The sequence below is a fragment of the Mastacembelus armatus genome, chromosome 5, assembly GCF_900324485.2.
Source record: "Mastacembelus armatus chromosome 5, fMasArm1.2, whole genome shotgun sequence".
In the NCBI taxonomy this organism is placed as follows: Eukaryota; Metazoa; Chordata; class Actinopteri; order Synbranchiformes; family Mastacembelidae; genus Mastacembelus; species Mastacembelus armatus.
In genome coordinates, this window is record NC_046637.1 from 99562 (window position 1) to 127011 (window position 27450).

The 27450-nt window shown below is 42.7% G+C and overlaps 4 protein-coding genes across 8 annotated transcripts; 1 reads left to right on the forward strand and 3 right to left on the reverse strand.

Moving 5' to 3' along the window:
- Nucleotides 1-132: 132 nt before the first annotated feature.
- LOC113130040 (ubiquitin-conjugating enzyme E2C) lies at nucleotides 133-5637 on the reverse strand. Of its 5 annotated transcripts, none has more exons than XM_026306325.2 (7): nucleotides 5472-5637; nucleotides 4878-5007; nucleotides 4465-4492; nucleotides 1868-1954; nucleotides 770-974; nucleotides 451-510; nucleotides 133-268 (listed from the first exon to the last, which is right to left on the reverse strand). In XM_026306325.2, the coding sequence occupies exons 2-7, from the start codon at nucleotides 4982-4984 to the stop codon at nucleotides 231-233; spliced, it is 525 nt and encodes a 174-aa protein (XP_026162110.1). In that variant the 5' UTR covers nucleotides 4985-5007; nucleotides 5472-5637; the 3' UTR covers nucleotides 133-230. The 5 variants fall into 5 exon arrangements, with proteins under 5 accessions (XP_026162110.1, XP_026162109.1, XP_026162112.1 ...); XM_026306324.2 differs by having other exon boundaries at nucleotides 4878-5004; nucleotides 5472-5632; XM_026306327.2 differs by having other exon boundaries at nucleotides 4878-5004; nucleotides 5459-5545.
- A 625-nt stretch (nucleotides 5638-6262) lies between these two features.
- polr2j (RNA polymerase II subunit J) lies at nucleotides 6263-7969 on the forward strand. The gene is made up of 3 exons (XM_026306329.2): nucleotides 6263-6636; nucleotides 6813-6921; nucleotides 7789-7969. Exons 1-3 carry the CDS (start codon nucleotides 6494-6496, stop codon nucleotides 7888-7890), a joined length of 354 nt encoding a protein of 117 aa, XP_026162114.1. The 5' UTR covers nucleotides 6263-6493; the 3' UTR covers nucleotides 7891-7969.
- A 681-nt stretch (nucleotides 7970-8650) lies between these two features.
- Nucleotides 8651-13597, reverse strand: LOC113130039 (deoxynucleotidyltransferase terminal-interacting protein 1). The gene is made up of 13 exons (XM_026306323.1): nucleotides 13232-13597; nucleotides 12788-12858; nucleotides 12382-12478; nucleotides 12106-12204; nucleotides 11935-11994; nucleotides 11785-11841; nucleotides 11421-11482; nucleotides 11297-11339; nucleotides 11092-11150; nucleotides 10910-10970; nucleotides 10517-10588; nucleotides 8876-8931; nucleotides 8651-8802 (listed from the first exon to the last, which is right to left on the reverse strand). Exons 1-13 carry the CDS (start codon nucleotides 13304-13306, stop codon nucleotides 8694-8696), a joined length of 921 nt encoding a protein of 306 aa, XP_026162108.1. The 5' UTR covers nucleotides 13307-13597; the 3' UTR covers nucleotides 8651-8693.
- Nucleotides 13598-16463: 2866 nt separating this feature from the next.
- pcif1 (phosphorylated CTD interacting factor 1) lies at nucleotides 16464-26545 on the reverse strand. The gene is made up of 16 exons (XM_026307873.2): nucleotides 26442-26545; nucleotides 24259-24416; nucleotides 24057-24181; nucleotides 23672-23797; nucleotides 23071-23204; nucleotides 22799-22953; nucleotides 22292-22439; nucleotides 22098-22181; nucleotides 21893-21992; nucleotides 19533-19692; nucleotides 19263-19432; nucleotides 18753-18839; nucleotides 18464-18648; nucleotides 18255-18348; nucleotides 17819-17994; nucleotides 16464-17713 (listed from the first exon to the last, which is right to left on the reverse strand). The coding sequence occupies exons 2-16, from the start codon at nucleotides 24383-24385 to the stop codon at nucleotides 17392-17394; spliced, it is 2193 nt and encodes a 730-aa protein (XP_026163658.1). The 5' UTR covers nucleotides 24386-24416; nucleotides 26442-26545; the 3' UTR covers nucleotides 16464-17391.
- Between the last annotated feature and the right edge of the window lie 905 nt (nucleotides 26546-27450).

A 27450-nucleotide genomic window follows, 5' to 3' on the forward strand; every position in this document is an offset into this window, starting at 1 on the left:
ATAACTGGGGGAGGAGTACAGCGTATGTGCAAAACAGTACTGACCAAACTTTTATTTTAATGACTTTATTTTATGTTTAGTATTGATCAATTCAGCTCCACTGCAGCTAATGTCATTCAAATCAACACAGTGTGTATTCATTAAGAACTTTATTGATACCGACAGGTGAACAAACATAAAAATATTGTACAAACACAGAAGACGGACAGAAGAACAAACATGGAGCAGTTTCACTTTTGGAAGGTCGAGTGGAGTTGAGCTTTAAAAGCTGAAAGAGAAACAGCAGTTAGAACTACAGTTCCCATCAGCCCCAGCTCAATAACAACAACAAAAACAAAATGGCGATGAGGTGTTATTGTCCCCTTTTAAATATCATCTTCAGAAATGTGTTGTTTTTTTTTAAACATTCTGAGAGGACCTGTACATTACTGTGCTGAAGGTGTTTCTCACCTGGCTGATCATCCCAGAGTTCAGCAGCAGCCATGTTCAGAGGACTCTCATTATTTGGCTCTGAAAAAGAAGCCAACAGTGAGGCCAAACAATAACGTTTATAAGCGAACACAGAATTAAGTTAATTATCGAAGCTTGACTGCTGATTTGACACCTCACATAATCAGCCCTTAAACAGTCTGAGTCAAAACTTGTTGTCTTCTGAATCTTGACCTCACAACAGTTAAAACCTTGAGTCTCACTGAACTGTTCCAGATTGTTGTCTGCTAAAATTAACCATTCCGTAGGTTAACAACTCCAGGTTCTGTTAACTGGTTACCTCCCAGCAGACTTTGGATGGACAGCAGGATAGAGCGGACATCATAGAGCGCCGACCACTTGTCCTTCAGGATGTCGAGACAGATGAATCCCTGCTCATCCACGTTGGGATGAAAACATGGAGTCACAAACTTCACACGAGGAGCTTGGTAAGGATAACCAGCAGGAAACTCAAGAGACAACCGGTACCTCAGTCCCTCGTACACCTGAGACAGATGAGCAGAAAGGTCAATCGAATTGGATTTTTCTATGGCTAATGCCAAAGCCAATTCTTGGAAATCAGCGGTTTAATATTTCATGTTATTGCTATTTCATCTCCAAATACATTAAAGTAATAAAAGGGCATCAGTTAGCTCATTACTTGCCAAGTGCACAGCTAAGTTAGCTAACGTTGGACAATATGCAAACCATGGAGCTGTAACCACACACTCCCCAAGTCACAGTAATAACACAATCATTTTCATTTATTTATGATTTTAATCTCCACCATGTAACCCACCGCTACCTTCTTCATTTTGTCTGTTGATTTTTACATGCGTACAGAAATTCTCAAAATCTAATGTTAGTTAAAAATAGGTCATATTATTTGTGCAGAGATGAAATTTTGTGTGTTTGAGCACAAATACAAAGTCCAAAATTGTCCCTGCTAGAAGTAACATTTCATGTGTAAATATATACAGAAAATAAGATAAACTGTGTTTTTCACTCTCCCATAGTGAGTCTCCACTTGGTAACATCCACTGAGGTGTGGTAGAAAGGCCATTTGATTGACAAAGGGCTGTGTCACACAGGTCCCATAACAATATTGGACTGCTTATGGATGTGCCTGGCTGTTAATCAGCTTAGTGTCCTCAGCCATCAGCTGATGGCAATAATCAGCCCAATTAAGTGGTCGACCTCTAGTGAACAAAAACCTCTGACTAGCGGTTGATGTGATGGGGTTCTTGCTTCCCCCTGAGAGGGAATATAGCAGGCATATCATCCACAATAGTTAAAAAGGTTCTTTGATGTCAAAAGTGACCTATTGATTACACCTCCCTGTGTGTGTGTGTGTGTGTGTGTGTGTGTGTGTGTGTGTGTGCGCACGCGCAGTACATACCGTCCCCTGAGCTCCGTCGATAGTTCCAACCCATTTAAAGAGATTATCCGATTCTGGAAATGCTGAAATACCCTTATCACCCGACATCTGAATCATCAACATAGACGGGGGACATGCTGTCAACACTGTATCACCAATGCAGCAGCTGTGTATTGTTAATAGTTGGACGAGAGTCCAGTTTCATCCAGTTAACTGAATTTCATCAATTACTGAAGTCCCTGCTCCCTCTACATGTGCCAAACTAAGCTAACAGAGGTAAAATGATTCTCCAGTTGACGCCATTAAATCACCACAGATGAAGATGATCACATTCAAAGATGAAAACATGAAATCTGATGTTTCTGTTAGTTTCAGGTGTTAATGTGAGGAAAGTCAGACTCATCACTCCACACAGCTGATGTTTATGTTAATGAGCTCCTGAATGTTGGTAAACATCCATTTGGAAAAAATATCTTTCTCATATCAGTTGATATCAATAAATATCTCGATATAAACCGAAGCACAATTTCAACAATTTAAATTGAACATAGAAAACACATAATACAAATGTATTTCAAATAAATAAAATAGTTATATACAGTATCTCACAAAAGTGAGTACACCCCTGAGTGAAAATGTCCAAATTGGGCCCAATTAGCCATTTTCCCTCCCCGGTGTCATGTGACTCAGTGTTACAAGGTCTCAGGTGTGAATGGGGAGCAGGTGTGTTAAATTTGGTGTTATCACCATCAGTCTCTCATACTGGTCAGTGGAAGTTCAACATGGCACCTCATGGCAGAGAACTCTCAGAGGATGTGAAAAAAAAGAATTGTTGTTCTACATAAAGATGGCCTAGGCTATAGCTAGAAACTGAGCTGCAGCACGGTGGCCAAGACCACACAGCGGTTTAACAGGACAGGTTCCACTCAGAACAGGCCTCGCCATGGTCAACCTAAGTTGAGTGCATGTGCTCAGCGTCATATCCAGAGGTTGTCTTTGGGAAATAGACGTATGAGTGCTGCCAGCATTGCTGCAGAGGTTCAAGGGGTGGGGGGTCAGCCTGTCAGTGCTCAGACCATACGCTGCACACTGCATCAAATTGGTCTGCATGGCTGTCGTCCCAGAAGGAAGCCTCTTCTAAAGATGAAGATCTAAAGCCCACAAACAGTTTGCTGAAGACAAACAGACTAAGGGCATGGATTACCGGAACCATGTCCTGTGGTCTGATGAGACCAAGATAAACTTATTTGGTTCAGATGGTGTCAAGCGTGTCTGGCGGCAACCAGGTGAGGAGTACAAAGACAAGTGTGTCTTGCCTACAGTCAAGCATGGTGGTGGGAGTGTCATGGTCTGCATGAGTGCTGCCGGCACTGGGGAGCTACAGTTCATTGAGGGAACCATGAATGCCAACATGTACTGTGACATACTGAAGCAGACCATGATCCCCTCCCTTCTGAGACAGGAAACCCTATTGAGCATCTGTGGGGCATCCTCAAACGGAAGGTGGAGGAGTGCAAGGTCTCTAACATCCACCAGCTCTGTGATGTCATCATGGAGGAGTGGAAGAGGATTCCAGTGGCAACCTGTGAAGCTCTGGTGAACTCCATGCCCAAGAGGGTTATGGCAGTGCTGGAAAATAATGGCGGTCACACAAAATATTGACACTTTGGGCCCAATTTAGACATTTTCACTTAGGGGTGTACTCACTTTTGTTGCCAGCAGTTTAGACATTAATGGCTGTGTGTGGAGTTATTTTGAGGGGAAAGCAAATTTACAAGCTGTACACTCACTACTTTACATTGTAGCAAAGTGTCATTTCTTCAGTGTTGTCACATGAAAAGATATAATAAATGATTTACAAAAATGTGAGGGGTGTACTCACTTCTGTAAGATACTGTATATCTGTATTCTGAACAGTCAAAAGCCTTATGTGTTACATGAGAACACAAATTTGGTCAACACCAAATAAATACAGCAAAATCTCACTTGTTATATCTTGGATCTACAACTAAAATTTTAAAGCTTTAAAGTGAATAAACTCTGTTGTGTCTGTCTTGTTTTAAAGGACCACCAGCACTTGCTTGGGTCTGGGACTGTCAAGTTTTTTTATTTTATGTGCTCTAGAGCAGGGGTCTCCAACCCTGGTTGTCAAGTGCTACTGTCCTGCAGGTTTTCCAACTATCCCTGCCCTTCCAGCTTCTGACTCGCCAAACACACCTGATCCAGGTAATATCTACAAAACAAGCAGGACAGTAGTACTTGAGGTCCAGGGTTGGAGACCACTACTTTAGAGGAAAAAAAAAAGGAGTGGGTGAGTATCCAGGTAGCTAATTGAGTGCACTATATAATGCAGCATTATATTTGGCACAGCCCTAATGGACAGGGTAGCCACCACAGTCACATTATGCTATCCAGTTGAGGTTATTTAAAGTTTTTATTCCAGATGATTGGGGGGGGGGGGGGGGGGGTAAAACCTGGTGATTTATTGCGATTGTCCATTTATTGGACAAGGTACAGATGTGAAGGGTTCTCCACATACAGCAAACAAGGGGACATGTAAAGTCTTGTTCTTGTGAATGAGGATAAGATAAAGAGGTAAATATAAATATTGAACTCACCATCAGAGTCATGAGCTCCTGCTGCAGCCTGCAGACAGACAGGTTAAACATCTGCATCACATCTGTCACCGAACACTTTCTCACAAACTGTTTCTTGGATATTCATCATTTAGGTGGACTTAATGGGATTTATTGTTGGTCTGCTAAACACAATGACGCAACAAAATCTATTAATTTTGAGATTAGGTCGTAGTCTACAGATGGTCTATAATTTACCACCCTCCCTTCTTATTAGTATCGTGCAGGAAAGGTACTGCATTACATGAATCCAGTTTACCTTTTACTTTTACCTGAGTACATTTTCTAGATGTTTTTGTATTTATTCTAGCAAGCGTTGCTTAAGTTAATATTACTTCTAGCTGAGAACAGTTTTCCCATCTCAGTAATCAGCGGCACACATCACTTTTACTCACCGTTTGGACACCGAGCCTCTGGCTGCGCTGCCGCTGCCCTCGCTTCCCTTCAGGGCGGCTGTGGAGGCGGCTGCAGCCGCTACGGGGTCCATGTTTTGGGAGGCCATGGGTGCTAATGGTCTGGTTCCTGCTGGACACAGAACATACCGATGAGATAGAGAAACGGGTCACAGACAGGCCGGTAACGTTACTCAAACACCGACGCACAGCGCACAGACCGCGGATAAACCCCCATATTCATGCCCATCGTGTGGTTCTCCAACAGCAGCTAAGGTGAACTATGCCGCTGCAGCGATTAATAGTTACCGGGGATGTTGTCAGTTGCACTGTCCGGCGACTCCTAACGGGGTTAAAACAGTCTGTTATCCGAAAAAGTCGGTTCGTTACCTGCAGCTTGTTTTGCTCTGGCTCTGTTTTAGCTTCGTGCTAACAACGCTAGCTCAGGTGGCTAACTGAACAATAACCTTCTGCTAGTCTGTTTATTATTGAAACTCTAGAGAGGACAAACCAACCACTGCCGCACGTCAACAGGTACACGCCGTAGACACACGTCCAGGTGCATACAGAAGGTTTAAATTTACCTGTGAGACTCACCGTGTGTCAGCGTCTAAGCGGTCCAAACGCAGGAATTCAAACTGAACAACCTCCCGCCCCCCGGTTTAAACAGACGCTTCCTCTCAGAATTAGCCAATCAGCGATCGACTTTTAAAAATAAACCTCCTGCTGACCAATGAGATGGGCGCGCACGAAAGAAAGAGCGATGTGATTGGGCAGATGAACCCTAGAACATGACGAAACGTTTAACGTTAACGTGGCAAAGAATAATAAAAAGACTTTAATAACAAAAATAAATAAAAACGGAAGCTGTGATTTTTATACATACTGTATTACTACTTATATTTAACTAGTAAAAGTCAGACTGTAAGTACAAGTTTGAGGTGTTTGTAGTTATTTAATTCTTAGGTATTTTAATTGAATACTTGTTTAAATGTATTGCTATTGCAAAATACATAAATAGCAAAAGAAATAATCAAGTTAGAGGCGGCATATTAACAATAGTTTGTAAACATCCAGCTACTCCGTTTCCAAAAATAATAATTGATAAAAATGATAAAATTGTGCAAAATATATAATTCCAACAATGACGGACGAATTTAAAAATTGATCTGCGAAATCCCTAATAAAATGAATATAGTCTGAGGCAGTAACCTAATGTCACTAAAAACAGAATTTTACAAAAACAATCCACCATACGCTGCGTCTGTTTTCTAACTTTATTACGGTTAGATCCCGATCAATTTTTGTGAGAGGGCTGACCCCAAATACCGTCAATGATCACCACAAACTGCGCCAATCACGTTTAACAGGCTGTGCGCGTTCTCGTAAATCGAAGAAAACGGAAGAAGGGACAGGACGTCTAACTCAGGTGCACACTCCAACACAGTCGGTGGCATAGACAAATAAGACACACGTATTTTATGTCTATGGTAGGTGGCGGTAATGCACCTTTTACGCTGAGTGCCACCCGCCATAAAATAAGAAGAAGAAGAAGGCGACGACGAAGAAGAAGAAAGTCTTATTTCCGAAAGTAGCTTCCGGTCGAGCACGTAAAAAAGATGAACGCGCCTCCTGCTTTCGAGTCGTTTCTGCTGTTTGAAGGAGAAAAAAAGATCAGTATAACCAAAGACACTAAAGTCCCTAATGCATGTTTATTCACCCTGAACAAGGAGGATCACACGCTGGGCAACATCATCCGAGCGTAAGAGGCTAACGCAGAGCTAACGCAGAGCTAACGCAGAGCTAACGCAGAGCTAACGCAGAGCTAACAGAGTAGCCGGGGTTAGACTGGAGGTTAACAGGAGAGTTAGTTTCCATGTTTAAAATAGACTTTATACAAGCACCTGCTCATTGTGTGTGTGTGTGTGTGTGTGTCAGTCAGCTGTTGAAGGATCCTCAGGTTCTGTTTGCTGGGTATAAAGTTCCTCATCCTCTGGAGCACAAGATTGTCATCAGAGTGCAGACCACACCTGACTACAGTCCACAGGTAACACACACACACACCTGGCTACAGTCCACAGGTAACACACACACACACCTGGCTACAGTCCACAGGTAACGTGCGCACACACACACCTGACTACAGTCCACAGGTAACACACACACACACACCTGACTACAGTCCACAGGTAACGCGCACACACACACACTTGACTACAGTCCACAGAATACACGCACACACTCGACTACAGTCCACAGATAACGCACACACACACCTGACTACAGTCCACAGATAACGCACACACACACCTGACTACAGTCCACAGATAACGCACACACACACCTGACTACAGTCCACAGATAACGCGCACACACACACCTGACTACAGTCCACAGATAACGCGCACACACACACCTGACTACAGTCCACAGATAACGCACACACACACACCTGACTACAGTCCACAGATAACGCACACACACACACCTGACTACAGTCCACAGATAACGCACACACCTGACTACAGTCCACAGGTAACACACACACACACACCTGACTACAGTCCACAGGTAACGCGCACACACACACACTTGACTACAGTCCACAGAATACACGCACACACTCGACTACAGTCCACAGATAACGCACACACACACCTGACTACAGTCCACAGATAACGCACACACACACTCGACTACAGTCCACAGATAACGCACACACACACCTGACTACAGTCCACAGATAACGCACACACACACACCTGACTACAGTCCACAGATAACGCACACACACACACCTGACTACAGTCCACAGGTAACGCACGTGCAGTGATTTTATGTTCTTGTTCAGCTGATGTGTTGCATTGACAGGAAGTCATGTCATGCTGTTGATCAACGAATTTGTCATTGACAGGAAGCGTTTACGAACGCCATCACAGACCTGATCAGCGAGCTCTCTCTGCTGGAGGAACGTTTCAGAGTCGCCATTAAAGACAAACAGGAAGGGATTGAGTGATGCTCTCTCAAATTATGTCACTTCCTGTTGTTCAAATTGTCGTTTCATTTTTGTAAATAAAGTCTGATGCCATAAGCTGCATGGCGTGGTGTCTGATGTACCTTTAGCTTGGGCAAGTAAGGTATGTTGTGGTTGGTCAGGCCAATCAGTGTCATCTCTGCAGTGTCCTGAATTACCCAATCAGCTTAGCTTTGGGTGATTGATCAGTTTAGTGATTGGTTGATAGGCAATGCTGAATGGGCAACAAACAAAATGTTGAGTTACCTGTAGAAAATTTCAAAAGACAATAAAATCTGAACCGGTTTTAATTGGTCTGAACTGGTTCAGGTGTTGAGCAGACAAACTTGTCTCATGGTTCATTTTTATTTCTTTTTAAAAAAAAAAAAAAAAAAACAGCAGTTAAAAACTAATCAGATAAACTAATCAGATCATAGTCTGAGTCACATGATCATTTTGTGCTCTGGGTTGGTTTGTTGCTCCTTTTTTGTTATGGAAACCTACAAATCAGGGTTCCAGCTTGCTTTCCAACTATCCCTGTCCCTACCCACTGTTGATTATCTTAATCAGGTGTGTTTGGTTTATCAGAAAACAAAAGATACTAATTCAGTTTGTCTTCCCTCACTGCACTGTCATCTGACTTGGTATTTTCCTGTTTCTGATTGGCTGAAAACCTGATACTGGGAATGAGTAGTGGGTAGGGCAGGGATATTTGGAAAACAGTGCCCCCCAACGACTGGAGTGAAGTTTTTTTTAAGGTGAGAATTTAAAGGTCAAAAGTCGCGGGGGTTAGGGTTAGGGGGCAGTCACAAGTCTGCATCTCTCTGAGCCTCCATGGCTCGCTGCATCTTCTCCACCATCCACATGGGAACTGAGAACGGCTTCAGCTCATCCATCCTGACATCTGGACAGTCCCTGTACACAGACAATTGTTACCATGGTAACCATACTGTAGGGAGATCACCATGGAAATAGACATTACACTCACTTGTACTCGTCACTGCGGAAAAGATCTTGGATGTCCTCCTCAATCAGCAGATAGGCCTGAATCAAACACACAGGTGTTAGCAAGGTGCATTCAGGTGGTTTTACTGCAGCATTTTTGCCACCAGGTCACTATTTAAATACATAAGGGAGGTTTAAAACTTGGCTTAGGATCAACAGAAACCTGCAGCTGCAGAAAAACATTTTTATTGTTTATACAGTAAAGTGTTGTCAGTTCTGAACAACGATTTTTTCCTGATTCAACGAGGGCAGAATAAAAAGAGATTTAGTGATGAACTGATATTTAAAATAATCCATTATTGATCCTTGTATCCTGAGACTGACTCCACGTGTGGCTGTACAAGAGTGTTTTTAGAATTTTGCTGAAGTAGTGCAAATTATTAGAAAAGTCTCTGTCAACTAATCTTTAAATAAAAAAAAAATAAAAACACAGAGGGGGTGAAACCAGCTGTGATGCCCCAGACCAGCTCATGATAAATTCAGGTTAATGGTGATTTAGAGCCACATCCCTCTAGCACTACTCAGGCATCAGACTCCATCCATCCATCATCTGTACCCCCTTAGTCCTAACCAGGGTCCCAGGGATCTGCTGGAGCCTATCCCAGCTCTCTTTGGGTGAAAGGCAGGGGTCCACCCTGGACAGGTCCCCAGTCCATCACAGGGCCACATAGAGACAAACAACCTCACACACTCACACTCACTCCTATGGGCAATTTAGAGTCACCAATCAACCTGACATACATGTTTTTGGACTGTGGGAGGAAACCAGAGTACCTGGAGAAAACCCACACAAGCACAGGGAGAACATGCAAACTCCACACAGAAAGGCCCCTGATGGGTTTCAAACCAGGAACCTTCTTGCTGTGAGGCAACAGTGCTGGCATCAGATTAATTTATTCATTTCAGTCTCATTCACTTGAAACTGTTGACACCACACTTTTAATGTAAAAATTCAGGAGGAAGTGTTTTTTAGGTTTTGGTTCATCATATTTTTTTTGGGGGGGGGTGATAAAAAATATCAGGTGATATGTATGAATGCTTTTATTAACATCATTCTGAATTTATCAGACCTCTCTCAGACACAATTTACAGTCTGAGCTGAAACAGAAAATCTCCCCAGTGTACCGGACTTTTAGTCTTTCAGGTCAAAACATTTAAACACTAATCCGTGGCTTCTTCAGTTTAAGGGAAGCTGGTAGGAAACTCACATTTATCTTCAGGTTGGTTTTATTAGGTGAACAATAGAAGTGAGCTCAGGTGAGGGTCATTAGGATCTAATGGTGGACTCATGTGACCCCTCTGATCCACCAACCGGCTGCAGAGCGTGTACGCCCTGGAAGACATTTGATGTGTTCCTTAATTTCCTGGGAACAGATGAAAGAGCAGCCTGGTGGATTGGAGACAGGTTATGTCTGCACCCTCCACCCCTGTTAAGGGAGGGCTTTTCCACCTGAACATATTTCCTACCAGCTTCCCTTTGGCTGAAGAAGCCACTAGATTAGTAGTGAACCTTTTCAACACAAAAACTAGCAGTCCAGGTGCCATGACTCAGCCTCTAGACTTCACCTGGATGAGTAAGAATCTTCACACACTCCACTAGAATATTACAGAAACCTTTTCTCACCATCTTCCCTCCTGTTGCTCTCATGTGGTGTCTCTCTGCCAACCACTGCTTGTCTTTTGCATCTGCTGCATACTGACGAATATAAACACAAAACAGATTAGTATTACAGCATACAGATAAGTATAATTATAGGTACAGTGGCAAGAAAAAGTGATGAGTAGCTCTAAACCACACCCCAAACTAATTTCATTAAGTTGGTCCAGGTGTGTAAACTATTGATTTCAATTAGCTTTTGTTGAATTAATTAGTCTGTGGATTCACTTTTTTCCTCCAGCACTGTGAATGTTTCATGTGTTATCAATTTAAGCACATTGTGTTTGTCCACTTAGTTGCAGATCAGATCAGATTTTATGGCAAACTCATGCTGAAAACCAGTGAAGTTTGTGTTTTTACCTTGAACAGGTCAGCGTGTTTGATGTAGATACGTCCTCTGGTCCCGCCCATCCCCAGTGCCCTGCAGTGTGACATCACAGTGACAGGTGACCTTTAACCCCTACATGTGCTGTGATGCCTGCATGTTTATTTATATTAGCATGTCACTGATGTGTTGGTGACATGATGTTGGTGAGACTCACTTATTGGCTCTGGAGCCAAGAACAAAGGTACTGCTGTCGTTCAGTCTGGACGGATCCCACTGAAACACACATGTTGATAGTTAATTATGATGTGAAAGTGATGATGATGAAGGCCTGCAGTTTACCTGCACACTTTGTGACTCATGTTGGAGTCTGTCTGATGAAAACACCAGAGTGCATGTCTGTCAGGTATGATCTGACTCACCTTTGGTCCTTCTCTTTTGATGGGATCACACTTCGGCTTCACCCTAGGGGCAACAGTCAGAAAGATGTCAGGTGTGATAATCTACCTGGATACTGATGATGTCACCAGTGTGTCAGGTACTCACTGAGAGGCAAAGGTTGGAGGTCGATCAGAGGAGATGAGTGCAGCACCTGGACGAGTTTTCCTCTGCAGACGAAGAGTTAAGAGAGAGTTAATGATCAGTACTGGCATCTGTCTCACACCTGTCTGATTTCAGGTGTGTGTTTGCACATGCTGTGATTTAAGGGAGCATTATGTAGTTTTATAACAGCTCTGTGTTTCAGTCAGATGAGGTAGTCAGACTCTTACTGCTGGACCTGGTTTTATGTGCAGGTTAATTTAATTTAATTTAAATCAGGTGTGTTCAGTAGCAAAGCTGAAGAAACAGTCCTCTCAGGGTAATGTTTCAATCTCAGATAAAAGCTCACAGGATTATTTTAGAGGTCTACCTTCTTGAGGAGGGGGCTCCCTCTCTGACTGCAGTCCTCCTCAGCAGGTCTGGACCTCTGACAGAACAAAGGACTACATCAGAAAAAGGTCAGAACCAGACCAGGGTACAGCCTGTTCCGGATTATCTGGTTGATAATCAGGGCTCCTACCTTAATGGGGACTTCCGGCCCAGCCCTCTTCATCTCCCCCTCTGGAAACAGCTGTTTGGCCTGTGGGTGACATCAGAGGATACCATGGTAACCACAAAGATGCACTCAGACAGGTAAGTACAGGTGGTCAATAACCATCAGGGTCAAAAGTAGGACAAGAAGTGACCTCACATGTTCCAGAACATTCCTGTAGGTCTCTCTGATCAACTGATCAGTCTGAACATCATCTCCAACGTTCTCCTTCACATTCTCTGCTGCCTTCTCAAAAAACTGCAACACAGATAACACCTGTTCACACCTGGACACACCTTAATCAATGCCTGAGCTACATAGGAAAACCCAGCACATGATCACATGCAGTCTCTGCATTCGTTCCTTTACCCATTTGATAGAGAATCAGACAGTAAACAGTATGCAACCTGTGACCTTACAGGCATGACCCCTGACCTTCTGGTACTTCCTGAACACAGCCATAATGTCATCATTGAAACTGGGCTGAAGCACCGCCCTCAGCAGGTCCATGGACACCTGAGGATCTGTGTAGCTACACACACACACACACACACACACACATATACAGGTAAGTGGTTAGTTACCTCTGAGCCCATAAAGTCAAGAGGTCAAAGAAAGATTAAAATTACTGAGTAAATCCTGTTCCTGTCAGTGTCACTGTGGTTCTGTTCTGTGATCAGCCCTGGCACCTTCAGTACATATGGGACCCCAGATGAATACGACCACAGTTATTCACATGAAATATCCTGCTTTTAACTGTGGGACGTCACCTGTGCATGACACAAAGGAACAGGAACCTACTGGGTGCCCTGGACTGTGACCAGTATAAACCAGTACTGACCTGACGGTCATGTGTGAGCGTCGTCCTCGTCTGTGAATCTGTCGGTGTTTGATCATCAAGTTCCACGGCTTCTACACCCAAAATAAACACACATCATCAAAAGTGCGGTTCTGCTAAGAACCAGCAGGTCTGGTCTCAGTATTTTTGGTTTGTGATTTGTGACTGTTGTGATTTGCATTTATGTTTAAACACGTCATAAACACGGTTATAAAATAAAATATAAAACAAATCATCTGCTTTAACTGACACAACCCTAATCTACTGAATTAAACTGCAGCCGCTCTGATTTATTAAACAAACGAACAAACAATAACCCTGATATATCTTTCAGAACAATCATGTGGCTCATGTACAAACAAATAAACAATACAACATAAAACGTTATTTTCCTATTAGCAGCTAACGGCGGCTAACGAGTTAGCCACCGGTAGCTGCGGTTCGTACCGGACTCTCCTCCGGCGGCTGGGGTCCGTCCTGCTCCAGCCAGTCGCGGCCTCCGTCACTGCGGTGGGCTCCCATGGATTAAACCGTGCTGTCTCCGAACAGTCCGATCCGGTTCCGGTCCAGCGGAGCTAACGCTGCGAGGCTAAGCTAGGCCAACAGCCGTGGGAGCTAAGTCGCTCTATCTCAGGAGCCGATGCTGTAAATAACGTCAAACGGGTTGTTACCGTGAATCAACGCGCCGAGAGAGACATTCACCGATAAACCGATAATCGATAATCAGCACTGACTGACAGTTTAATATTTGTTTCCAGGAAATTACACTTGAGTTGCTTTCCGCAATGTTAAGCACACAGCAACAAGAAGAGCTGTTCCGGTCACATTTCAAAATAAAGCCATCACTTTCACAAATTCTATAAACGTTCAGTTTTATTTCCGGGGCCGCGGTAAATAATATCTTGGAGATATGTGGCCACTTTAACATTCATCTCAATTGCCCTGACAATCAATTTGCCTTGGATTTTAATAATGTATTGTAATGTATTCTTTTAATCTTCTTGGATCTCATTATTTCTTTAGCTCTTTCTGTTACTATCAAGGGTATTGATGAAATCGCCATTTCCGATCACTTTTTCATTTGAGATGACTGTTTCAGCTCACTCAGGTGAATAGAAGTGAGCTCAGGTGAAGGACGTTAGGTTCAAATGGTGGACTCATGTGACCCCTCTGATCCACCAACTGGCTGCAGAGTGTGTCCTCCCTGGAAGACATTTGATGTGTTCCTTAATTTCCTGGGAACAGATGAAAGAGCAGCCTGGTAGATTGGAGACAGGTTATGTCTAAGCCCTCCACCCCTGTTAAGGGAGGGCTTTTGCACTTGGACATATATAGTTTCTCTGACCCCTCTCTCAAACCACCTATCTTCTCTGTCCAAAATAACTTGTTTTGGGTTACGTGCGCACACACATTTTCACAACTGGTACATCCGAAGGGAGCATCTTATTACTTTTTTTGTTATATGTCTATGCCACCATTGAAGGCCACTAACTTTATGCCTTGTCTCGCCTGTAGTCCTCTCTCCCTGTCTCTCTGTACCTTCTGCAGGTGTCCCTGGTCCTGGAGCTGTATATTGCTGATGTGCAGTTACTGGCCCCACCAACCTGCAGTGTTGTTGTCGTTGTTTATTGTTGCTGTTCTTTTCTCTCTCCTCTATCCACTCACCCCACCCAGTCGAGGCAGATGGCCGCCCGAACTGAGCCCGGTTCTACTGGAGGCTTCTTCTTCCGTTAACGGGAGTTTTTTCTCTCCACTGTCGCTAAGTGCTGCTCATATGGGTTTTGTTGGGTTTCTATGTAAAACTTTCTGAAATATTTGACTATGAGGCAAGTGTCCTGCAGAACATACGACCAGAGCATGTGTTGGGATAAATGCTCAGAAAGATGAGTTGGACTGGTGCGCACTGGGTAGGATATATTTTACTGGGAGAGTGAAGCTGCAGTTTGTCTGCAGGCAGGACAAAAGACAAACTGTATTTACATTCTCCAGCTGCAGGACACAAAAACAGCAGAGCTTCATCAAGCAGCAGCGTCGCCACATGACTATCAGTTCATATTTACAATCAGAACCAGAAGGTTTTAAGGGTTTATGATGGAAAGATGCTGGTGTAAACCTCAGTTACAGAGAAAAGCTCATTTTCTTCTAGTTGATGCAAACAGTGTGATGCTGGTTTGAATCAGAAACATAAAGAACCATTTACATTGTGATTTATTTATTAAAGACAAACAAACTGGAGACAAACATTACAATATAGTTGAAACTATTTTTTTTATAATGAGATTCAAGAGGTAAGGATCTTTAATTACACAATATTTCAATAAAGGTGCTTTTCTTGTAATAATGACTTTTCATATTATAACAGAAAAAGATCTTAGTTGTAGTTACAATATGAATTACGAGATACGAAAGTCATAATTACAAGAAAATTGAAATTATTTCTCAGAACTTAAATCAAGTTAAAACTCTAAATTTACTAAGGATAAACACAATATTCTTCAAATTATTGGATGTGCTATAATTAGAGAACTAATTCATTTAAGCCCCAAATCTGTTTTCCTAAAATTACACAGGGGATATAAATATTAAAATAAAGAATTCATCATGCCAACATTTTTATCTCACAATTACAAGCGCTTTACATTGTAATTATGATACAGAGCCTAGTGTCTCCAATTTGTTTTCTTTCAGCAATGTAATGTACTGTAGTTTCATACAAATACCAAGGTGTTGATTTCCAGAAGAATTAAAGGAATAAGCAAAAATTAGTCTAACTGGTTTAGGTTGAAACTGCCGGCTTAGCATCACAGAAGACAAACAAAAAACAAAACAAAAAAAAAAAAAAAAAAACACACACCTTCCAATAGCTTCAACACAGTTAATCACAATATTCCTAAAGTTGGACTGCTCCTTTAAAAAGCTGAACAACAGTTAAAATTAAAAGCTGAGACCAGGTGAAACATTGTGTGACTTTTTTGTGAAGAGATGCTGCTTGGTCTGAAGACTCAGACTGAAAGACACATTCAGGAAATACAACATTGTTGAGTCAAAAAGTTTCATGCACAAAAAACAAAACTATAAAAACACCAACAAATTGCTTAGAGAAAAAAAAAAACAGCAGAGAATGATAAAAATAAGGTGAGAAGTATTTTACTGTTTAGACATCAGCATTACTGATGCATCCACACTTCTACTTTTACATATAAGATATAGATATCTTAACACTTTGGTTTAGTTTAAAACAAACTATTGTAAGCTTTATAATACAGGACACATATTTCCATCTATTTTTTAAAAACGTTAAATTAAATCAAAAAAAACAAAACAAAACAAAACAAAAAAAAAAAAACGGTTAAACATTAAATTTGTTTTTTTCCCCCCAATCAATTTAACAGCAGATGAGGAAAATAACAACATATACTGTACACTATGTACACAGCTGTCACACAGCGACAGACACCTGATAGGACGACTTATCAGCGAACACACAGTCAGCTGTTGAGTGTCAAGTTATGAAGTGTGAGGAGCACATTAAACTGGATTTCATTAAAAAAATAAAATAAAAAATATTGATGAACTCATAAACCAAGTTTATGTTCTACAATGATAAAAAATTTAATTAATATAAAAAAAAAATTAAAAAAGAAAAGATTTAAATGGGAAAATTAGAAATGTTTGTTACAAAAAATATTTTGAAAAGGTTAATACAAAAAAAGAAAGTCATGTATTGAAATATATATATATATGGAGAGGGAGAGAGAAAGAAACATATGACAAAACAGACTTGTGTCTGTGCACACAGATTATAAACCAGATTTCTGCTAAAGGAACACTGGAGTAGCTCCTCACACTTTACAACTCCATTAATGCAGCTCCACCAGCCTCCAAACACCTGGTTCAACACCTGCAACACCTGAAACCACAGGAAGTTTGGAGGGACCTCTGAGGACGCAGGAAGAAGTAAGCCTCTCAGCCGCCAGTCCCAGTTCTGACTCTGCCTCCTTCCACCAATGAATGTGACCTCGGTGCGAATGCTTTGCTTCCTCCTGACTGCTGAATATTCAGATTCTCACACTCCACTGCACCCAAAACACAACTCGCTGTTTTATCCCAAGGAGGCGGTGCCTAAAGTCAGACTCAAACAAAGACTAGTCCAATAGAAACAATAGCTGCCTTGTCAATCAATCACCAAGCCCGATCTGTGAGGGGACCAACCAAAAGTCCTCCAGTGACCAGCTCCAGCTCCATGGTTGGAGCAGCAACATGTCACTACAACTTACTGGCAAGAGTGCTTGTTGCTAAGCAACAGCCACTGCCACACCCAGATGTGAATCTCCAGGTGAAAAAACAGCTTCAGATCTGATGATGTCACTGGTGCGATTTGACCAATCAGAAGAGCTGATGAAGGGGGGGGATACCAGAATCAAGAGGCCGAAGGGCATTGTGGTTTTGTTGAAGGAAGTGAAGGGTATGTTGAGGGTGCACTACAGGTGCTGGTGAGCGACAATATGAACAGATGAGATGACGGTCGGAACAAGGCAATGCTGTAAATCAGAGAAACAACTGTTCATCAAGTGAGTAGGCGGGGTTACACTCAAAGCCCCACCTCTCTACATGTTAGCCATCTTGTCTTGAGGACTGCCGCTACTACCACTGCTGCAGCTGCTGTTGTTGTTGTTGCCGTCATGGGCACCTGGTGACATCACGCCACTTTGCGTCCTATCTGAAGCCTTAGCGGCAGAGTCTCTATCTCCTGGTGCAATGTGGGCAGGGCCAGGAGAGGACAAAGAGGAGGTGCGAGAGGAGGACGGGCGGTACGCTGCTGTTAGCTCAGCCAGACGCTCCGGAGTCGGACTCCACTTTGCAAAGCCTGCGTCGTTCTGAAGGAACAGTACTGCAGTACCATGTACTGCCCGGTAGTACATCTCATCTCTGTAAATACATTTACACAAATTAATACAGTAGTATCAGGAAACTGCAGTACAGTGTAGTACATCCACACCCTGCAGGAACAGTATACCGTATCTGTATAAGTACCTCTTGCAGATGTGCTGGCTTCCGGAGCGGTACTCATGCTCGTAGGCCGGGACACTCAGCTGGTGACGGAGGAATCTACTTGCCTCCATGCGAGTCAGAGCCGGGGTCACGGGGTCACGCCACTCGGGGACAAAGACGATGAAGGACAGAGGTTCTGAGGACTGTTCCAACAGCTCCTGACAGAGAGACAGACCAGTTCAGTCCACCTGAATATATTTAGACCAGTGAAGTCCAGTATGGCCTGGTTCAGAAGTGTATATAAAACTATTGATGCCAGTTCGTTTAGACAAGACCAATCTATACTGGTCCAAGCCCAGACCAGAGAATTCCTGTACATATCGTACTGGAACAGGGTACTACACACTGGCACAAGCCAGCATAACCTGGTGCAGACTTGTGAAAACCCCATACAGACCAGCATAGATACTGGACTAACCTCAAAGTGCGTCACCATGGCGTCCATCAGCTCTTCACAGAAAGGAGGGTTGGCTTCAAATGAGCCACTGACTGGACAGAAAGACAGGAACGGCCTGAAAACACACACACAATTACTAACTGCAATACTATATGCTCATACTACTTGTGTTAATATAATTGTGTAGGATGTTGTCCAACCATGTTTTAAATGCATCAAGACAAACAGACCCCCTTGATCCAAAGAAGCCGTCGATGTCAGGGAACGCAGAGCAGAACTGCTTGAAGTAGCAGTTGAGCGGCGAGGCGAAGCACTCGAAAGAAACACCAAACTGGCGGTTCAGTGCCTCAAACACCGACACCGGTAGCGCTCCCTGCAGGCCCGTCCCCTCATTAGCATTGCTGCCGAACATCACCTGAACACACACCCTTTGTTACCCCACTAATGAAATGAGCTGTAACCAAACAGACTCTCAGATTAGAGCAGGTAAAATCTGATTGTTTAACAAAGTCAGCTGACCTGGTATCTCTTGAGGAGGCACCAGACTCTGGACAGGAACTTCTCAAAGCGAGGATCATCTATACAGCTATACCTGTACAGCAACTCCTGAACAGACAGACAGGACAGAGACTTTTGATGGCCTGGTGAACACCACCCTGTGCTCCTGTTGTTCTCAGTTTAGGCACATTCATGCCACTGAACACTTCCTGCATAATGGTACACACTGAAAACCTTCCATGGCTCAAATAAGCTCTCCCTTTCCTGAAAGAGTTTTAATGTAAAACCACAGGAATTGTTGATTTTTATTAACTATAAAATATTTGATAGAAAAAAACAGATATGACTGTTTGTGTTAAAAACTAGAGCAACAACAGTATAACACAGGACTAACAGTGATACACACACCTATAGTACAAATCCTGAGCTCCAGGTGACCGCTGTTCATACCTGCTTGACCCTGTTACCTCATCGCAACATCCGAGCAGTCACAGTATCAGTAGTATCATATTTGGTATCAGCAGTACTGACCAGTTTGCAGAAGTGGCCCCTGTTGACTTTGACCATCTCTCCTCTGAAGCGCAGACACGCCACATCATTCTCAAAGTGCAACTCCACACGAGGGAGGGGGGGTGAAGGGATCACCAAGCGTACCGGGTAACAGTAGACCAGCCGGGACTGCTGCGGAGACGCACATGTCTCTGAACGCACAAACACAGGATACACACTTGTAAATAACGCAGAACACTGCTGCGTGGGTGGGCCCTCCTGCAGCTGACTCAGGTGTGTGTATGTGTATACCTGAGGGCGGGTCCTGCAGCAGACTCAGGTGCGTCTGTCTCAGGCGGCGGCTGTACTCTGCAGACAGCTGGTAGATCTTGGAGCAGATTCCCTCCACAGAGTCTTTGGCAACAGCAGCAACATGAGGGCCACACTGCTGCCTCAGGTGCTCCAGACGGTCCTACAAACATACCGTGATAACATCAGGGCAATCACGATCAAACCTCTGAACCACATCAGCTGACTTTGGTTCTCCCCTTAGCTTCTTGGAGCTGCCTGGACTCCTCACGTCACTGTGACCACTAGAGGTCGACCACAGTCCGCAGGCAGCTCACTGTCGTTGTTATGGGATCTGTGTGATGCAGTCCCTTGTGTCAATCAAATGGCCTTTGTACCACACCTCAGTGGATGTTACCAAATGAAGACTCACTATGAGAGAGTGAAAATAAGACATTTATGGGAGAAAACGCACGTAAAAGCAACAGAGAAGATGAAGAAGATAGCAGTGGGTTTCATGGTGGAGATTAAATCATAAATAAATTAAAAAGTTACCATTAGCAAATACAGCTGCCGACTGTTCCGATTGTGTCATTATTACCGCGACTTAGGGCGTGTGTGGTTACAGCTCCATGGGGTGAATATTGTCCAACGTTAGGTGTGCACTTGGCAAGTAATGAGCTAACTGATGCCTTTATTACTTTAATGTATGTGGAGATGAAATAGCAATAACATAAAATATTATAAAGCACTGAAATGACTCTAAACATATTGAAGAGAATTCCGTTTCTGTTTACATTAAATCCAACAGTAAGTTCACTCCACGTGGCTAATTATTGAAGGACAGCTAAGTAGCATGGCCTTTTTATGATGGAATTACACATATTTGCTATGCAGTTACACAAAAAAGTCTATTTCCTCAGGAATGACAGTGAAGTGACGCACTGGGCAAACCCTAATATGTTCTTCCATAGATGGATATAAGCTTTTCTTTTTTCAGTGAAAACAACCACATTCAGGTGAGAAAGTCATGACATTACCAGACAGCATTGCCCATAGCAACCTAATATTCAATTAGAATAATCTTATAAATCAATATGAATCAATTTATATCTTTCAGAATATAGATTCTGTGATTGGATGGATATTAAGTTTACCCTTTGGTATACAGCCCAGAGTAGAGAGGAGGTTGGAGTCGGCAGAAAATGCACTGGGTATAAGGTCCTGTATGAATGTCACATTCTGCTGAGGAGCTGAGCCCCTAAAACTCTGATCCTAGACCCCCCCTGACCTTTAGACTGAATATATGAATGCCCAGTAAAAGTATATCTGCAAAAATAATTGGCATCATCAATAAGCCTTCAGCTGCTCTGATTTCCAATAATATGCATCGGCCATTGAAAAACCAATATCGGTCGCCCTTAGCCTGAACTGAACCTTTAGATCCTGTTCATGAAAATCACAAACTCAATGTGTGATACCCACTGAAAACATGCCTGACTTCCAGCATTCAATTAGATCACACTAGGACTGAAGGAACTGTAATAGAGAGTCTGGTATCTTTCAAACACAATAGTCAGAAACTCTTGTCCACAAAACACAGAATAGTCCTCCTGATTCTGTAGTTCTGCACTCAACCAGGCATAACCTGTACCATGAAACTGGGCAGTATAATACCCTGACAGTTGGACCTCTGGTACTACTTTTTAAAAATGGAAACCATCATCCTGATCCACCAGGCCATGGGTACTGTCCCTGATCTCCAGGTGTCACGTAAAGAGATGTCTCAGCCCAACAATGTCCACAGCCCTCACTGGAGTTCCTCAAAGCATTTCTTCCTTTGTCCACCAATATCCTCAGTCTGGGCCTGCAGTTCCCCTCCCTTGCTGAAAATGGCCTAGAATAAGACCCTCCTCCTGATACTTGTCTGCTGCTTTAAGAATCCCATGACCCACTTGGACTCATCCTTCCACTTCAAAGCCTCCTTCACAACTGCTGTCCACCAGAAAGTTCTGTGGCTGGGACCAAAACAGGTACTGCTGCAGCTGCATCCCAGTTATAGCTTTGGACAGAACTCATTTAGTGTCCCTGAATATAGGCAAAACTTGTGACACAGTTTTTGATTTGAGTAGGTCTGTCTTTTTTACCTGATTCAGCAGGTGGTAAACAGCAGTTCAACTCCCCTCTTTACCTGAATTAGTCACAACTGAATATCTGATGACAAGACTGCAAAGTCAAATATCTTTGTCCTCAAGTGGCAACAGGTATTTTTTGATCCACCTGGTGTTTTAACAAGTTTACTACTGAAAATCCATTAAACAGCCAGAGACTGAAGATCTTAAGATGCACAGTAACAAACTGAACAAATGAAAGGTTGGCATTACCATGTAGTCCTCCTTGCTGGCAGAGTGATCTCGACGCAGCCAGCTCATGGTGTCCTCAGCATTCCACTTCACCACCTTTCTGCTTTCTGGACTCGCATTCCTGCACATGTCAGAGATCAGGGGTCAGAGTTTCTCCAGCATCACTCTAACCTATCCGATGAAGACACCATCACGGTAATTAACTAATTGGTCTCTTGTGACCTACCTGGAGTCAATCATCTTTTTGGCGGCTTCGGCATATTTAAACAGCAGCTTCCGGGCCTCCTCTTTGTATTTAATACGAGACAACCTGAGACACACAAGGACAGTAATAGTCAAAACACTGATTTAATGAAACACTTCAGTTCATATTTAAGGTGATACATTATAGAAACCTGTTTGCAGAGAGAAATTACCTACCTGATGGGGATGTCATTCATGACTTCTCTGAACATAGATGGGGAGATGATGGGGTCACAATCGCTTGGTAGCAAAGGATCATGACCTTTGTCAATCACTTTTCGCTCCAGCAGCCAACGGTTGAAGGACTCTCGGGGTGGTTCAATACCTCAACAGTCAGACAGATGCCCAATTCATAAAACACTCAAATGGCAACTTAACCTTAAGCACAGTTCAAGTCCCAAGCCAAGTCAATAAAATCCCAAGATAATTTCAACAAGTGCCAGGTAAAAAAGAAAGTCAACAGACCATTTATTTAGGTTACATTCACTCGCGTTGAGGGACTTAGCATCAAGAGCAACTTGGAGATCAATAATTTTGCTCAATAGATAGAGGAGGTCTGGTGATCGACCTTCTGATTATTTAACAACCTTCTATACTTCCAGATCTTAAGTTAGTTAGTGAACTGTGGAAGACCCAGTCCAGCCCAGTAATAACACTGAATCCTCCTGTCAAGTGTGCTGGTACCTTCTCTCTGGTGACACAGCTCGTGGTAGTGTTGCCTCAGTTTGGTGACCAGTTGCGCTCTCTGCAGCTCAATCTCTGGGTGGGGGGGGAGATGGTTGGCTGGGGGGCGCTCTCTGATCACAGCATTGGTCTGAACATCCAGATCCCAGTAAATACTAAAAACAACAGAAATAAATCAACACAAAACTATTAAACCCCCAGGAATGACAAATCAAACAATGCTAATCATACCAATTAAAAAAAAAAAAAAAAAAAAAAAAAAGAGTACTCACACAGCTGGTCTGTAGGGGGCAGGAGCAGGGCATGGTGTTGTAGGCGTTGCTGACAGGACCTGTTTGTCTTCAGGGGCGGAGCTCCAGGGTTTGACCCCAGGGGTGCTAGGAGAGATTGGCGTGGTTGGCTCTACCTGTAACAGAAGATAAACCTTGCTGAATTAGATTAAGTTAGAGGACTCTGTTTCCCATCAGCCACTGTACACTAGTTTAATGATGTGCTCAGATGGCCCAAGTGAGCTCAAATTTAGTTGTTGGCAGGACAGGAAGAACTGTTGTTTTTCTGAAATGGAAGTGTGGACACATTATTCCAGTCACAACAGGTCAACAGCTTATCCTCTTCTGTTTTGTTATAAATTTCTTTCGGCTTGTGAAGCTAGATATAAATCGTGTATAGCTATTTTAAAATGAGCCAATTGTACTAGTATTGATACTGGGTTTGATTTTGATGGCACATTAGTTGAGCAAATGAGAAACTTTCACAAATTCACCAGATCTCCAAATCTGAATTATAGATTGGCCGCTCATAATTGTGGTTTAAGCAAAGACATGAGAGTGGCATAAAGTCAGAAACTCACCCTCTGACCAGGTGTGTGCTTACCTTAGTTCGTTTGAAGCTGTTAGGCCCTGCCCCCTGCTCCTCAGAGCTCCTCCTCTTCCTCTGACCATTACCAAGGGTACTGTCTCCACTCTCTGCTGGGGCTGCATTCAGACCCAAAGGATCAGACTGCACACAGACAGAGGTAATTGATAAAAAAACTGAGCATATCAACAGTAAAGTGTATAAGCATATCAACAGTAAAGTGTATAAAGTATAATATAAAAGACATGTCTGCAAATGATCAAGTAATATTCTAATGTTTCATACTAACAGGAAATTATGAAAATATGTGCCAAATGTAAGTTTTTATATAATTATTAATTATCTTTATAACATTTGCTTAATATTCTTTTTATTATTAGGCTAGGATCACAAACACACTCACAATGACGTCGTGCTGACCCAGCACTGGCACCTCCCATAGGCTCTGATTGGTGAATCTGTTGAAATAATACGGTCGGTTCTCCCTCCGAGACCAGCATTTAGACCACCCAGCCTGGACCAGTTCATCTGAGAGACAGAGTTAGGTCAGACAGAAACACAGGAGTTCCTGGGAGCTGAGACAAACTGGTCAATGACATGTGTACCTGGGAGCTCAGGTGGTTTGGAAGTGGTGGATGGAGAGAGGGGTGGTCCTTGAGAGGACGTGGAGCCAGAGGGAGACAGCATCATGGCTGCCTCCCCCTTCACTGATCCCTGGCTGTCACTGGACATCTCAGCTGCTCATCAGAATGACATCACCTGCCTGATCAGGAAGAGACGCTGTAACTTTTAGAGTAAATGCAGGTGAGAGCTTGTTGTTTTCACACAGTTACAGCTATCAGTGAGAATTTGTTTCAGCAGCGGGACTGACTGTAGGTTAGGGTCATTTGTATTGATGCCTCTGTGAACACTAAAACTGCTCATTATAAATAATAAATTCAACAGACACTGTTACAGTGAGACTCCAGTCACCTGTCAGATCCTAAAACAATGTCACCTGTGAAAAACGTATATCTGAAGCCCTGGTAAACTTACTGCAATCAACACAAATATGGAAATTATAATTTAACTATTCACTGTAGTCACATTTAAATCATCATCAGTTTCCCCAGTGTGTCACATTTTCTGTTTTTATCTTAGTAAACTAAATTTGTGTTTTACACAGAACATCTGAATGTGTCAGCAATAAGTCTGAGACCAGAAAATCACTAACAGATTATGATTAGAAAATGATTAGCTCCAGCCAAACCTAATACACTGTATGATCAGTTTTTACAGGTCAGTGCATCAAACCATGGCTGCAGCAAACCACTTGCTCTTTTTGCTGTTCCTGTTTATAAACCTCACACTCACTTTATGGACATTTCTGTACATTTTGGAAAATGTGTAGCAATTTCATCTGGTATCTGATGTGTGAGAAAAGTAAAACAAGCCCAAAACTTCAATTTCTAAATTAACCTTACTTATAGCATCACAGCAAATGCTTCAATCTGAGTTTGAAGTTTGAGAAAATATTTAGGAGGTGAAAAAAATGAAGGTCCCCTAAAAGGCTAATTAAATAAAGTTTACAGCAACTGTAAAATGTTTGCCTGTTTTTCTTTGTTACAATTACAATTCTTTTTTGTCTTCATAAGTACATTGCTATAAAAACATAAGACGTTTAACATAGCATAAATCAGTTTCTGTTTTAATTAAGCTCTGTTTTACATTAGGAAATGTTTTATTTACCACAATGATCCTGTCAAATAACAAATTCTAATAATTTGAGGTGATATTTTATTATAACATGACAAACTGAACTGCAGCTGAAAAAACCCATTGCAAACTAAAGCTCAGACATTCTGACAAAGTTTGAGTTTTTTGGTTCAAATGAGAAATTTGAAAACGTAAACTGTTTTCTAACATTTCGAAAGGCAAATGACTTTAAACAAACAGAGAACTAAATCAATTGTAATCCAATAATAGTATAAACATCACCTTTAGTTGTTGCTGATAATAATGTGAAGCTGGGCTGTATGTGTGTGGGCTAAACACATATGTTGTGTGTTACAGACTAAAAGCATGTGACATGTGTGACTTTAGTGTGAAACGTTTAAAACTGGCTTTATCTTCAAACGGGAACACATTTGGTCATTGACACTGAGAAAAGTCCGGTCCGGTCCGGTCCGTTTATCGGGCTCAGTGTGGCCGTGTGAAGGCGGCAAACGTAGCTAACGCCGTGTGTTTAAGCTGATCGCCATGATCAGAAAACGGCAGAACAGTCCGTGCCTGTGTTTAACGAATCAATAACCGTTGCGCTGATCAATAACCGCTGCGCTGATCAATAACCGCTGCATTAATCCTTATGTTTGCTCTCAAACGCAGAAACGAGCGCCATGGTTACACGCATGCGCAGGGCAGACTGCAAACAAACACGGGGGGGGGCGGCTGCTCTTCTGGAGCTCGGGCTGAACGCGGACACAGCGGCGGTCGGTACCGGGCCACAACGGAGTCAAACCGGGCTAAAGTGATTTAAATGCGCAGAGAAGAACCCAGAGGGCCGTTATCGCGGTCGTTAGCGGCCATTTCGCGCGGCCTGCTCGGTGCCCTCTCGGAGCCTCAGCTGCTGTTTCGGCGCCACTTCTCACACAAGATGGCGGACACGCCCCTGCCACAGCAGCCACAACATTCCCGTCGCTCCACACGCTCAGCCCCTCGGCGCGCCCGTCAACCAGTCCAGCTTACGGCTGGAACGTTCCGCCGCGTATCGGCGCGGTCGGAGAGGTTCTGCGGAGCCACCTGCTCTTACCTGGCCCAGCGCAGTTAGGGAGAGTCACAGGTTCTGCGCCTTTGTCTCGGGTCCTCGCTCCGCGCCCTCCCCTGCGCAGACATCTTTACAGGGACCCGGACGAGACACTGCGCAGGCGCAACCGCATCTCTGCTTCCTGTTCCGAGGTGTCCTGTTGTGGTCGCCATGTTGGGCAGGTCGGAACAGTCTCACCTCGCACCACGTGGAAAAATGCAACGTTTTAATAAACACAAATTCTTATTCTGTGAAGACGAATACATATAATATCTTAGTGCCAGGTAAAAATATCTTATTAAACCCAGTAAAAGTTTTACACATTTTAATTCACCCTCAAGTTTGTTTCATAAATTCACTTCTCTATTTTGGTGACAGATAAATTTTCCATTAAAATTATAACTGCTATTTGTATATTCTTTTTCAGGCTACTAGCTCTACATAGGTTAATATCTGAGCAATTTTAAAATCTATTGTCAAACTTCATTAACCACCATTTAAGAACCATGGTTAGAGGGTTCTCAAAAAGAGCATCTCTTGGATATTTTTACATTTTACTTCTCTGTAAAATGATTAGTGTGAGTTTTACATGCATTCCCCCAAACCTACATGCAGTGATGTATGGAACAATATGTGAGCAATACAGTATAGCAATTTCAAGAATAACACCCTCTATTTTAATTTAAACTTCCTTGCTGATCATTTTGTTAATGAATGTCATGCATTTTATTTTTGCGAGATTCAAGGATAATTTATCAAACCACCTTTTTATTTCTCTTTTCACCTAATTCACTGCACTGTTCAAAAGTTTTCCTGACAAAAATAATATAATCTGCAAATAATATAGAGTTAAACATATTTGATATTGTTCCAAGATCATTCATATACAAATTAAAGAACTGTCGTCCTAGGACTGACTCAACAACTCACCCTTGCCATCTCTGAACAATATTATTTAGCTGGACTATTGGACTCTATTGTCAAGGTAACTCTGAACCATGACTGTGCCACACCT